The 13,732-nt window shown below is 45.0% G+C and overlaps 1 protein-coding gene across 1 annotated transcript in view; it reads left to right on the top strand.

Moving 5' to 3' along the window:
* The window catches only part of LOC126548544 (uncharacterized), a 45,411-nt gene that overhangs the window by 20,511 nt on the left and 11,168 nt on the right, over window positions 1–13,732 (top strand). Inside the window, exons 15-29 of the mRNA XM_072284435.1 lie at window positions 38–91; window positions 1,383–1,436; window positions 2,064–2,117; window positions 4,166–4,219; window positions 5,142–5,249; window positions 5,450–5,557; window positions 7,214–7,321; window positions 8,995–9,102; window positions 9,849–9,902; window positions 10,023–10,076; window positions 10,796–10,849; window positions 11,154–11,261; window positions 11,355–11,408; window positions 11,905–11,958; window positions 12,964–13,017. Coding sequence (XP_072140536.1) covers window positions 38–91; window positions 1,383–1,436; window positions 2,064–2,117; window positions 4,166–4,219; window positions 5,142–5,249; window positions 5,450–5,557; window positions 7,214–7,321; window positions 8,995–9,102; window positions 9,849–9,902; window positions 10,023–10,076; window positions 10,796–10,849; window positions 11,154–11,261; window positions 11,355–11,408; window positions 11,905–11,958; window positions 12,964–13,017 — 1,080 coding nt within the window. The remainder of the gene's footprint in view (window positions 1–37; window positions 92–1,382; window positions 1,437–2,063; window positions 2,118–4,165; window positions 4,220–5,141; window positions 5,250–5,449; window positions 5,558–7,213; window positions 7,322–8,994; window positions 9,103–9,848; window positions 9,903–10,022; window positions 10,077–10,795; window positions 10,850–11,153; window positions 11,262–11,354; window positions 11,409–11,904; window positions 11,959–12,963; window positions 13,018–13,732) is intronic.

The following is a 13,732-nucleotide window of genomic DNA, read 5'->3' as shown; positions in this document are numbered from 1 at the left end:
CACTGGTACGTTTTTCACATCATTTTTATTACTTCAGGGTGACCTGGGAGGTCCTGGTCCCCTCGGCAGAGACGGACTTCCGGGAGCCAGGGTGAGATATCAAGAGTTTATATTGTATAACTGGTGCAACTTTTGGAATGACCGATAACGTACGTTTAATTCCTGGTTGCGTTACGACGTCATTGAGGTATTTAAATTTGCTATTGTGTGTGGGATCATTTGTACACGTCTTGCGCCGCGCATTTTATTCTGAGTGGCGAACGTCAGTGTGGTTCAGTACACACATTTGATGCATTTGCTCTTGCTCAGGGTGTATTGAATATTGTTCTCAAGTAGTTAACTCTAAGAACTATAGTTCTACGCCCATCTTCGAGTCTCTTTTGTAACTTTTGTAAAAGAAACCTTCATAACAATATTTAGTGAAACAAGTTGGAAGTTGCATGTGGCCTTTCTTTTACTGAAACGACACATTCAAGACATAAAACACGTTATAGAGTCATAATTTCTCATGTTCTTCAATTCATTACTTTCCTCTTAAAATAAGGGGATACCATCATAATGAGCACTTCAGGATGGAGCGTATGGCTGCATCACGTCTATAAGGTCCGGTAATGTAATGTTTTCGATTGAAAGGGCGTCACAAGCTAGCTGATATCCTAGTTTAGGTGGGTTATAATATACATACGCATGAACGCCTACAAGCCGTCGACACCAACTCTGCCAAGTCTCTATCTTGGGCCCGCTAATTCTGTGATTATCCAGGTGACAGCTGCCATGACATACTTGATGCTGGTCTCAAATCTTCCCCGTGTGTGCGTGCATCGGTGCGTAGCTCCATGAAAAGTGTTTTTCTAAGTTGGCTTCTCCACAGTGAGAATATTTATGGGGAGAAGCGCGCTTCAATGAGCTCTTGACTTCACAGTTGGCAGCCTGGGTTTTTGAAGCATATGTCTGTGTAGTACGTGAATGGGAGAGCTGCGAACAGGGCTGTGGTGAAGGCCGTTACGAAGACCCGAACAAACAAAATCACACCAGCCAAGGTACCTAACGACGCGCTAGCGATTGCGCCGTCTCGACACCGGGTATTCGTATGCGCTAAGACCATCTAAAGTCTCTTGGGACACTCGGCTCTGCACGCGCGGTGTGCTTATCACTGATGAAGGTCGCAATATGCAGTATCGCGGCAGTCATGTGATTATCGCTTGTAACAATAATTATGTAGGCTACGAAAATGAACATAGGAATATACTCGCTTTGGCCAGAGTAAAGTTCACAACCCGAAATACAGTTGGCGTTCATTGTTCATGAACCTGCACGTAGATGCACTGTTTTACGCTGACCGCCTTCCTAATTAATGCCGCTACTTCTTTGGCCGACGGTAGGGACTCCCAGGACCGCCAGGACCCGTTGGACCACCAGGAGAGGACGGAGACAAGGTGGGTATGAACGAGAGCGCCTTGTTATTCGTAAAATCTTCGAGCTCATCGAGTCCCCTTTAGCCCCCTGCACTTTTAGGCGTTGCGCACACAAGGAGTGTTTATACTGGGCAATATGTATTTCCCCGCTGTGCGCATTTCGACGTAAGTTCCTGTATACGAATGTTGTTTCTAGCTTTACGAACCTGTTTCTTTCGGAAAGATTCATGAAGCTTAAACCTCGAATGTACATGTTTGATGTATATCGTCATGTAATTCAGATCTCTCGCCATTACCATTCACATCTCGCCATTGCTATCCTAGCGCTGTATTTCCCGAGCGCACCCATACAAACACCATCCAGAAGTTTTTTTTTTCTGCATACGGCACAAGACTGGAACAACTTTCTGACCCACACCGCCGTGTAAAAAGATGGCACCTACTTTAAGACAGCCGTAGAGAGTCATTACTTCACATGTTAACTGAGAATGTCTGCCTTTCTTTTTTTGTCGCCCACCTCTCACGTAATATCTCTCTGGGGCCCTTGAAATATGAATAAATGAAAATCAATGAAATGCTTGTGAGTCAAAAAGTTGAATCGAAGCTCGCCCGTTAAAACACTTGCTGTCTTTTTTCATCCTTATGCAGGGAGACTCCGGCCTCCCTGGTCAGAAGGGGCTGAAAGGTGCGAAGGGTGATACGGTAAGTTGCTTCATCTGTACGTCCACATTTTATTGCTCGCGAGAGTACTGCTGATAGTAACCGAGCTTCAGTGCTTTTGGATTGCGTTCTCTCCGCACTACTGTGCAACTCAATCCGAGGACGAAAATGCCAGCCATTTTCGATATGTGATCTGAACTTAATCAAGCAGTTCGCTAGCGCGCGAATTTCAGTACCATCTAGAAAAAGCTTCCTCGTCAAGGAACTGATGTTACGGGCTTGAAATTGTAAAAGAAAAAAAAAATCGCCATCGTATATCATAGCTGTGTTTGCTTTAGGGAAGTACAATAAAGGAACAGATGTTCCTCGCGATATCATTGGATAAACTTACATTTTTTTTGAAAAAAAGAAAGAATTGCAATGAAACGGCCTCGGAAAGCGATAAACACGGTATTTCTTCACAAAGGGAGAGATAGAAAGAAAGAGATAGAGAGAAAACGAGAAATAAGGAAACAGAATTTAGTCTGAGGTGGTACAATGAGGTAACTAGCGTTCTCAACCAGTCCTCGTGGTAAATTTTCAGAGTTCTTTTTAGGAAAGTTCTGTTTGTAAGACTTAGGAGTTTTTGTTCGACACATTCGTTCCGCACATGTGCACTACATGTGATAGTAATCTTAAATGTAATAGCTCAATCGGCGACACATTACTCGTGTGTACCGCCGAGGCAGCAGATGGCATCGTAAGCGACACATATTACCGTTTCCGCGACCACTTATGGGCGCGGAAAAACGTTGCACTTTTGCCTTTTCTCTTGGAAACCGCACAGACTGACAGGGTTTCTATTAGACTGCATGTTTGTGTCACTTTGCGCCGACCAACTGCTTTGAACCTGGTATCGTTTAAGATGCTCAAACGGAGGCTTTATGATGCTCTCTTCTACTCCTTGGAGTGCGTCTGTGTTGGACATGTTTTGCTTGAAAAACTCTTTGATGACGTTTGCCACGAAATTCTATATTGAACAATTTTAGCATACCGCAATTCACCGTTGTCTTTATCACGGATATTCCGCAAGATATCATTTAACTTACTTATACTACAGGCCTTGTCTAGCTTTATAAGGGCGATATAGGAGTACAGTAAAAATGCGATGAATATTTATGCGGCGTACACTAACGTTTGACTTGTAGTATATTTGACAAGTTTCCCAAATAAATTTATACTATGCCGAGGTGCTCTAAGAGGATGCGGAAAAATGCGCGTTGGTGGCTATCGTATGTATGAAGTCGAACTGTTTCTTGTGTTCTGCTTAATTGCATTATTAGTGAAGATTAATTAACAAATTTCACGAGTATTAACTTTAGGGCAGAACTTGCAATGACAAAGTTGTAGAGCTGTTTAGCAAATATTTAATTCAGCATGTTCAAACTTCATACTTGGACACGTAGTCCTTGTTTTCTGCTTCCTAAAAGAAAGCCGGCGTAGTATGACCCCCCCCCCCCCTCCCCACCCTCCGAAAAAAAAAAAAAAATGTGAGGTGCTCGTTTGCAAGGACGACGAATAAATCGTGACAACGACGGCATGATGACGATAGTTTGGTGGCTGGCATAAGACAGCAAAGAGCTGCTATCTTTGTGACAGGAATGCTGAGTTTGGCTGCTGCGCACCGAAAGCCGCGCCGTGAACGACTGCGCCTCACTTGGCCTCGAATTAGCGCATTTTACTAGTTGTGACTATTATATTCATTCCCACAACCATGAATACTGCCAATCCCATCTCCATATATTCGGCTCCGTGTATCCCATAAAAACAATTTCAAGCGTGCCCTTAGAACGCTACTATACAGTCTGACGCTTCGCCTTCTATAACTTGGTTAGCTCGCCTATTAATTACTGCTTTGCGCCGTACCACAGTTGTCAAAGGCTGTTCGTAACACGGCTGTGGCACATTTGAAACACGGTTATCGTTCTCCTTTATATTCGAATCACCTCGAGGTACTTTAAGAAGGACCGAGGAGGGTGCGTACAATCTTCGCTCAGCCCAGCTGTGGGGCGTAAATAACATACTCCGATATGTTTCGCCGATTCTTTCAGGGACCTCCCGGTGTGGCTGGGCCTCAAGGATTGAGGGGAGAGCCTGGCGTACCAGTAAGTTCGCGACGACGGCTTAGTATTTTTCCATCTGTGCGCTGAGCTTCCAAAAAAAAAATAACAGCTTTGCTTTTTGCTAGTGAGAACAGGGACTCCCGGCCGCGGTGGCCGCATTCTTTTGTGAGCGGAATGCAAAAACGCTCATGTACCCTGCATTGGGGGCGCACTTCGAAGAACCCCAGGTGTTCAAAATCAATGCGGAGTGCCCCGGACCGGCGTGCCTCGTAATCAGGTCGTGATTTCGGCACGTAATACCCCAGAATTTAAATTTAACAATGCCGCAACTGCAGGTAGTACTTTTTTGACAGTATATAGTTTAATTTTTTCCAGGAGCAAGATATTTCTAACTAATGATTTATATCACTAGTGGATGCATTGTGCGGCATGAGCGCATTCAGTAAATCAGTGGCTATACTGAAGCGTCATAAATTGAAGAATGCAATGACCTGCGCTGCCACCATTCATACCACCTATAGGCGTCGATATGCCGTATTGTATGTTGTTTAGGAGTCAGTGCTACAATGTACATATTCCTCAGATGTAAGTAGAAGCCTGGAAATCCACGTAATTTCCCTACTTACATCCACCGTCTCTTTGGTAGGCGGTATTAGCCTTTAATTCACTCGTACAAGCCGTGGATTTCCTTTATCACGCCGTTAACGACCGAGACTACAAATAGGGCGTGTGCGGAATACAAAAAAAAAAAAAATTGCCAGGATGAATAAACCCTTGGTTTTTGTTTCGATAAAGGTGAGCTACGTGCTGCTTCATAAGTGGGACCTATTTTGCTTGACTTAATATTTGCAGAACCACTGGCCGCATTAATGTTTATTTTTTTGAAGACAATCCGTTGTTTGAACGAGCAGCATGAGCTGGGCCTGTCAACGAGCCTTCCCCTTCGCCCACCATCACTCTGCAGGGCGCAGAAGGCGAGCCAGGTCCTCCGGGTCCCGCCGGACCTCGAGGAAGCAAAGGAGAGGATGGTCCCATCGGAGCCATTGGCACTGCCGGGGCCCCCGGATCACAGGTAAGGCTTTTCGTGCTGCATGCTCCAGGAGTAGCGTGTGATATGGGCCTCCCTTCCAGGCTAATGCTCTTTTTCTTTGAGTCAGTAAAGCTTTAGGGAGAGCATTGTGTGCCAGCGTTTATTAATCGCCAGTTGCTCATAAACAACGGAGGAGCTTTCTCTGTCGAATCCTGGTGTCGAATGTGTCCGTGGCTCTACAGGGCCTTCCTGGTCCCCGCGGTGGGAAAGGTGACAAGGGAGACGTAGGCAAAAAGGGGCCTCCTGGACTGGCGGGAATGCCGGGCGAGCAAGGCCCTGCAGGAGCCAAGGTGAGAACATCGGAGCCTTTGTCCTAAGCTTCTGCTGAATTCTCGCTTGTTGGGCACCTGGGCTTTCGTAGTAGAGTTTGTGTGTCAGGAGTACGGGCAAGTTAGGTTGCTAAAGTCAAAGTAAAACAACAACAACAACGACGACGACGATGTATTATGCAGGTCCGGCGAAAATGTTGGAATCAACGTGATGCGCAGCTTTAATCAGATGCTTAATTAAATGCTGTACAACAAAATGCGATGCCTGCAAATTTGTGTTTACTTTCATCTCGAGCAACGTGTAATCTCATGCAATGTTTATGTTTATGCACCGGACAGATCACAACTTTATTCTCATGCAATGTTGGTGTCTATCCGTTACATCATTCCCACACTAAATGAAGTTAGTGTCTATACTGTGAAATGTTCACTCAGTGATGTTACGAAGCCGAAGACGATTTATGATGCAGCAGAACTGATAGTTGGGCGAGTTGGTACGAATTCATAGTAAAATATTTTTGTAGAAATGATAGTTGGGCGAGTTGGTACGAATTCATAGTAAAATATCGTCTTTTGATCGTCTAAAAGACGATCAAAAATCCACAAAATGCAGAATAGGTGTTGTGTACCGGCTTCCATTGACCTGTGGCAACATGTACACAGGACAAACCGGTCGGTGCATAAACACCCGTCTAAAAGAAAATGAACGTTCTCTTGGTAAAGAAAATCATTCGCACTTGTCGAACCACTGCTATCTATGTCATTGTGATCCGGTATTTTTTAACACTGACATTTTGTTTTCAGATAAAGATAAACTAACACGTGAAATCACAGAAGCATTTCATATAAAAAAGTGCGCTGAAAGATGCATAAGCCAACCATCGGTTGTAATCACTGAAAATGAATTCGCTTTTTTAAATACTGGTTGAACCTTCTTAATCTGTTTTTAATCTGTTTCTGTTTTACTGACCACTCTTGTTGCACATGCTCAGCGCTGATAGCTGGGGTACGTATGCTCTGTATCTTTCCGAAAATAAAATAGTTGTGAGTAAGCGCTCGTGTGTCCCCCGTCACTGTGTCCTTGTCAATTGTGCGCGCAAAAATATTTTACTATGACGATGTATGATGCTTGTGGTGAAGCCAGGTGTATACGCCGGGAGGTGCAAAATATATCTAGCTACATTTAATGATTTTATATCGTTTCTGTTACAGGTGGCACATACCAAAGCATTCTGAAGAAAATGAGTGGGGAAGGAACCTTATTTTACAAACGGCTGCAAAATGGCAAAGAAAACCTCGCTTTAGAAAGATTGTCAACGATGTTACTGTTTTATGGTTACACTTAAGTCACATAAGTCGAAATGTCTCTTAAATCTAGCATAAGAATATTATTATGGCAATGAATGGCCTTTTGCATTCGCAGACAGTAAGGCAAGCTTAAGACACCGCTGTCTGACTTCAGAAAGTGATTGTTTGCGGTGAGACTGGTGCATGTTTAGGAGGCCTTGTGTGTTAAGCCGATATGTAATTGTTTCGCGTAGCGGTGTTCAACGGATTTCCGCCAACAAACAATGAACTCACATATTCTAGCTCAATAAAATGTGTCTTGGTACAGGATTTACTTATACAGGGCAGTTTTGTAAAAGCGCGGCACCACACAAATTTCCAATTCAACAGGGCGGCGAAGGCATCCCTGGTTCCCCGGGACCCGAAGGTCCTCAGGGCCAGAAGGGTGACGACGGACCGCCCGGTCTTCCGGGGTCTCCGGGCAAAGACGGCGAACCGGTGCGTATTGGAAGTGCCTGCTCAATGCGACCATTGTCATTTTGTTGTTTCTTGCTTCTTCAGCACTGCTGTTCTCAAATGCAATCACTGCCACAAAGGTGCCGTGGAGTTCAGCAGACAGATAGAAGCAGAATTGTGCAGTTCTGCACTTGTGCGTGCGCCCGATACCTTGAACATCTAACATTTCCGGCTTATCGCCTGAGAAATCCAAATTAACATATTATTTAGTTTCTTCCTGTTTACCTTGCTATCCAGACTTTTGTTTCCAACAGTGCGGTTTCCTAAAGTCGGCTGACTTTTTTGTATATATTGATAAAAGGGTCTCTCTGCGTGCAACTCCATCATGTTCATCGCGTATGGTTGCTAAACAGCCGTTTCTGGAGTAGGACGCTCTGGAATTCACCCGTGCTTATGACGCCTTGGTCTTGAGTATGCGTTACACTCTCTGCTCGAGCAAATCCTGTGGACAAGAAAAAAAGTAGTGATTCATGGAAACACTTAATGCATAAAAGTAATAAATGTTTTACTTCATTCCCCTTTCTCTTGCATAAAGACTACTATTTTCTTTGCTTCTGCAGTGTAACCCGTTGCTGACGTGCTCTTGTTCCAGTAAGAGCTCGCAGGTTGTACTTTCTTTCTGGAAACTGGGTTGTGTTAAACAATGTGAAACCAGACAACGGACGCAAAAATAAAGGGACGTAGGCAAGTGCTGTCAACGTCCTCTTTTTTTGCGTCCTTTGTCTGGTTTCGCAACTGTTTAACCAGATAGAATGCCAAGTAGCCCGGTCTCATACCGTGCTGGAAATTGCGAATGTGCGATTTTCTTCTTTGGAAATACAAAGCTTTTCCGGAAAGCCAAAGTTTCACAAGAGCCTGAAGCTGCCTATCAATATAATTGCAAGATTAATGGAAGGCATGCGGGTTACTTGGACGTGCACACGCAAATGTAAGCTGAATACTTTACCTTTCTCGGCTAAAGAAAAAGAATAAATTGTTCTTCCCTGGCTTCTGACTGGTGTATTCTACATCATTCGTTGTTTAGCAGTACTCACTTAGCACAGAACTATTTTCGAAAGCATCACGCCAGTCGAAAGCAAAGCGACAGTATAATGCTCGTATACTGTAGGACTACTACTTCAGCTTGAAATCCTTCCTGCTGGTGTTAGGACTTCGCAGGCGGGGCGCCACTTGTAAGAGACGACTCTCGAATGGCTACTTTAGTCCAGCCTAGATCGTGACGGACTGCATTTCTTCTACTACGTCAATTTTCGCATCACGGGTGTTGTAAGGCGAGAATAGTCAAATGCTAATAAGGTGGTTCTCCACGCGCTTGATATTGTAGATAGAGCCACATTGGTTAATGCATAGATAAGCAATGTGTCCGATAATTCCTTGTAAGAGCGTAACGCTTCGACTCGGTTTAGAAACAGCAAAGAACGAGCGCAAATAAAGCATTTGCAAAGGCGAGTGAGAGATACATCTCGAGTGAAAAACAATGTTGCCACAAGCCTCATCGAATATAACTGAAATTTGCCATTTCACTTAAAGGCGTCTAGTGTTACGTCAACGATGAACGCTGATGCTGTGGGGTACACGTACAGCGCAGTGTGCGTATCTTGCATACCGGACAATTTGCGTTGTCCTGCACGTAACTGGCGATTTTTACGTTTCAGGGACCAAGAGGTCCTCCGGGCCCTAAAGGTGAAGAAGGGAAGCCTGGCCTTCAGGGCGTGCCTGGTGTCAAGGGACCTCCAGGGCTCGAAGGGCCGAAAGGCTCACCCGTGAGTCGATGCTGTTTTCCTTGACCACTCTGTGTCTGTGTATCGATTTCATTTTCGTCCAGAGTGCGAGGAGCGCGGCGTATTTCAGACTGCACGGTGCGTGTTGCGCACTTTGTGCGTCTTTTCGCGGCAATTCTGGGGAAATACAATCACTGGCAGAGCTTCTGTCGAAGTTCATCGGTCAACCTTTGTCTGAAAAGCTTCTCTTGGGATTTCGGGCCGGGCCCTCTCTGTGGCCGCGATAGACTAAAGTCTATCGTCAGATCCTCGCACGAGAGTGGCCAGAAGTTGAGATTTTGAAAAGTCTTCGCTGATCATGTTCACTTACGACCATTCTCATCCTCGTCTTCAATGTTTTACATTTCTCTTTTTATTCATATATCCCATCCCCAATTCTGCGTAGCAGGTCAGAACTTTGATTAAGGCCGACATCCCAGCCTTTCAATCATAACAAATGTTTATTTCTCTTTCTGCTCACCAAAGGCGAAGAACACGTCTCTTGTTCAATGATAAATAGTTTACTCTCTCTCTCTTTCTCGCCATCTTAAGCACGCGTGCACACACACAGACAAACAAACAGAGAGAGAAAACATCGCGAAGGGGTAAGGACGCCTGCTGGCATGTTCTTTTTTTTTTTTTAACTGGTGACACCCATTTACGTTCGGTATGTTTATCAATCTACCGCGCTGTAGCGATTGTCCGTCCTAGAGTCATTTGCACTTATTTGTGTCTGAAACTCATTGCAGGGTCCTCCGGGCTTTCCGGGGCCCCCGGGTGAAGCTGGGCTGCCGGGGGTAAAGGTGAGACGACAAAATGCGCTGGTTGATCACGTCGTAGTCTGTCTCATTTTATCATGATATTCTTTTTACAACAGGGTGCATATCTGCTCATATTTCGTTTTGTTTCCTTATCATTTAAAGGGCGAGAGAGGCATTGACGGAGTCGACGGCCAGCCAGGCGAGCCTGGCCCAATGGTAATTTTCTGACCCATTTTTTTTTTTTTTGCGTCCTGCGAACACGTCGTGAAAGGTTTATGCCGCGATATCTTTTTTTTTTACTTTTTTTGAGAATATCAATTCCTGACCGCATGATATCTCTGGAATTGTGGACTTGTGGTTATGGGCTGACAGAGCTCCTTTTTGCTTTTGAGAAGCTAGACTGAAATGCCATTTTAGCTGGCGATCCAGCTAAAAGAGACGCCTCAGACTGTGCAATTATCGATAGTTTTTCTCAAAGCTAGGCCCGCCTGGGACCGTAGCGTTACTTTTCCTACTCTTATCACCGGTTTCCTATTTAAAAAATAACTTTGGGGGCACTTTACGGAAAAAGGGAAAGAACTGTTCTTTCAGTGTTACTTTACTTTATTACGGAAAACAATGAGACTTCAAACAACTAGTGAGTAAAACGCTTTAGACACAAGGAAAACATCCATTCAGCACAAGAAAGAGTCCATCTCAGTGTGCACGTTACATATAGGCAGCGTTGCGAAATAGGTTCTTCGTTACGGGTACTATTTGGTATTCTTCGGTGCGCTTTAACGTACCTAATATAGATCATCGTTACGCCTCAACTCTTTGATAACGCTGGTATCTACTGAAGGGCGTACAAGCCTTTTGCGCTGTTCAGTTATTTTATTGCGTTGCCGAATGGTCGCGGGAGTAATGGATAATCTTAATCTTCTCGCATTTTTCAGGGATCAAAAGGCGAAATGGGCAAGATGGGAACACCTGGAGCCCCTGGAAAGCAGGTAAGGCTGCACTTGCTCTAGAGAAATATTTCCTGTGCCGGTGACCATGCACCCATTTCTTTTATTTGCACTCTGTTCTGCCGAGCACGCTAGGTAAACGTGCCTTTCCTTAGCTGCTTCTTTCTTAATGCAAAAATCTGAGTCGCGTATGCTAAGCGAATTGCACTTAGTTTTGCTGCTGCAATATGTTCTTCCTCGGGCGGAAGATAAATGGTTCCTCTCACTGTATACTACCTCTGTCAAACGATGTGGTGTTATCTGCTGCGTCACTAAACATTTACTGTCGCTACCACCTGCGACCCAGGGCCCGATGGGTCCAGCGGGCCTCCAAGGGGACGTCGGTCTTCCGGGAGACAAAGGTGACAAGGGTCAGATGGGGCCACAGGGACTCCAGGGCCCGACGGGACCACCGGTTAGAGCTTCCCATTTCTTGGTTGTTCCAGCCGTGCTATTTGGGAATCGATTATTACGTGAGAAAATTAACGTTCCCCGGTTCTTATCGCAGGGTCCACCCGGACCAGCGGGAGCACCCGGCCTGCGAGGGTCACCGGGCCCCGCAGTGAGTGTGCCGACGTTGTGCGTCATTATTTGGTGGAAGCTGTTTTGATTCCAAGAGAACGCGGTTCGAATGCGCCGATTTGGGGGTTGCCAGGTGTGCACGAGAGCCTTAAGGAATTGCTATACATAGTAATGTGGAACAGTATGTGGGCTGGGCTTTAGTGCTCAGGAGAGAGGTATTTCGGCTTTTGAGCGATTGCGAGGGCTAATGACAAGAAAGCTTAATATATGCCATGAGTCGCTCCCGTTGACTGTTCAGGGAAAACAAGGGGAAGGCGGGAGATGGAAAGATGGAGATATATCTACTGTGGCGAGAAGAGCATACGTCGCCTTGAGGAAGACAAGTCCACTTGTCGAAACGCTGGCTCCTGCTTTCACCTTGTTCTCGTTTTGCTCATCGCCCCATTGACTGTTGACACGTATAAGTGCATTTGTACCCCTTGAATTAACGAGCAAGTGGTTGCGTGTTCTCACAGGGCGCGCATTTTCTTTTATAGGGTGACGTTGGAGCGCCTGGCTTAGTGGGGCCACCTGGCCAGCCCGGGAGTGTGGTGCGTATAAAAAGCAGCCAATTAGTGTCTCCCCACGCTATTCTGAACCGAGTACATAAGAGACCGTTCTCGGAAGAAAACATATCGTGTTCACAAAGGTGCTAGCGCCCTCTTGTGTTTCTTGAAAGCAACAGGGGTCTGCGACCACGTTTGACTGTTTTGGGGAACCTTTTTATACGCTTCAGAGCGCCATCCACAGTCTATATTTCCCCGTTATCATCTATAGTTATCTGTAGGAAGCTGGACGCAGCGCTGTTTAATCTCCGCGCCTTTGAATCTCTGTATTATTTATTTATTTGTTTGTTTACTTATTTATTTACTATGCATGGCAAAGATTCACCCAAGACAATATGTCGCCGGCTTCTCGACAACATTAAGTTCTATTCAACTTTATTGACAAATAATAAAAATACATAAAATACCTACTGAATTGGTAAATGAATGGACGACGATGATTAGCGAAGTGAAATGATTCAATAATTTTGCAGTTCACAGTCAAACGCGAGGCCAGCACTTGCAAGTGAAACGAAAAAAAAAGGGGGGAGATGGGCAAAAAGTAATCTATATCACATTTCTCACGTTCTGACGTATATACGGTAGAAAATGTTTTTGACTGTTCACAGACTTCCTATACAGACACTTCACAGATAGTCACTTCAAAAGAAGAAACACACAAAAGAAAGAGTTTTTTTTCGCGCAATTTTGCAATACCCCACGGAAAACGTCTTACATAACCAGCGCTCAGGTGTACCAAGCAAATCCGACAGCATTCAGCGTAACCAGCATTCGAGCACCAGAAATAAAAGCGCATAAATAAATAAATAAATAAATAAATAAATAAATAAATAAATAAATAAATAAATAAATAAATAACCCGGGACCTTGAGTAATATGATCGCGGGAGATAATTTTGTGCTACACAGACCCACTTATAGATATTTTCTGCACAATACGCACATTGACTTGTGCTGACCTCTAATTGTCCGATTGGAATGTTTATTTCAGGGCGCACCGGGCGACAAGGGCATGAAGGGTGACAGAGGAAAGCGGGGCCTCAAGGTATGATTCACGCGAGCAGAGTTCTGCCATGTCAGACGAACAAGAAAAAATATCTGTTTTCTAGTTGTTTTTTTCCTCGGTCCGTTCACTTTTGGTTTTACTCCCTTTGGAGAATGGCGTATACGAGTCTGGAACGTGCGCGCGCGCCCGCTTTATCAGCCAACAATTTTTTCTCCATTCGTTCGAAAATACTGCAAACTAGTAGCGTGACGAATTCATATATGACGATGAGTGTGCGTGGCAGCAGAAAGTACCGTATTTACTCGTGCAAGGCCTGCACTCCAACAATAAAGGGGGAAAATTTGCCAAAAAAAAAAGTTACCTCTATGGCATCACACCCACACGCATTTGCTGGTTAACTTCGGCAAGCCCCGGCGACCCTATATATAGTTGTCCTGCCAACGATGGCATCGCCATCGCCGTATCCCGCACTCAACGCTAAATGACATGACACGACAATAACTTTATTGGGGTCCTGAAGAGCTCACGTCCGGGGGGACCCGGGATGTGTCAATGACTTCACACATGACAGGACGGGCAGGTCGAGACCCACCGCAATATCATGGGCCTTCTGGACGGCCTGGAGTTGTAGATGTTCTGAACACTTGAGAGCGGATTCCCAGGAGTCCTTGGTTTGAAGTGAAGAGGCCTCTAAGGCGGGGCACAGCCAGAGCACTAAACCTACAAAAACCCACAACACCGCAACTTTGGTCAC

This window comes from Dermacentor andersoni, chromosome 1 (genome assembly GCF_023375885.2).
Source record: "Dermacentor andersoni chromosome 1, qqDerAnde1_hic_scaffold, whole genome shotgun sequence".
Taxonomy (NCBI): Eukaryota; Metazoa; Arthropoda; class Arachnida; order Ixodida; family Ixodidae; genus Dermacentor; species Dermacentor andersoni.
The sequence above is the reverse complement of the archived record's forward strand: the minus strand, read 5'-3'. Positions and strand labels throughout refer to the sequence as shown.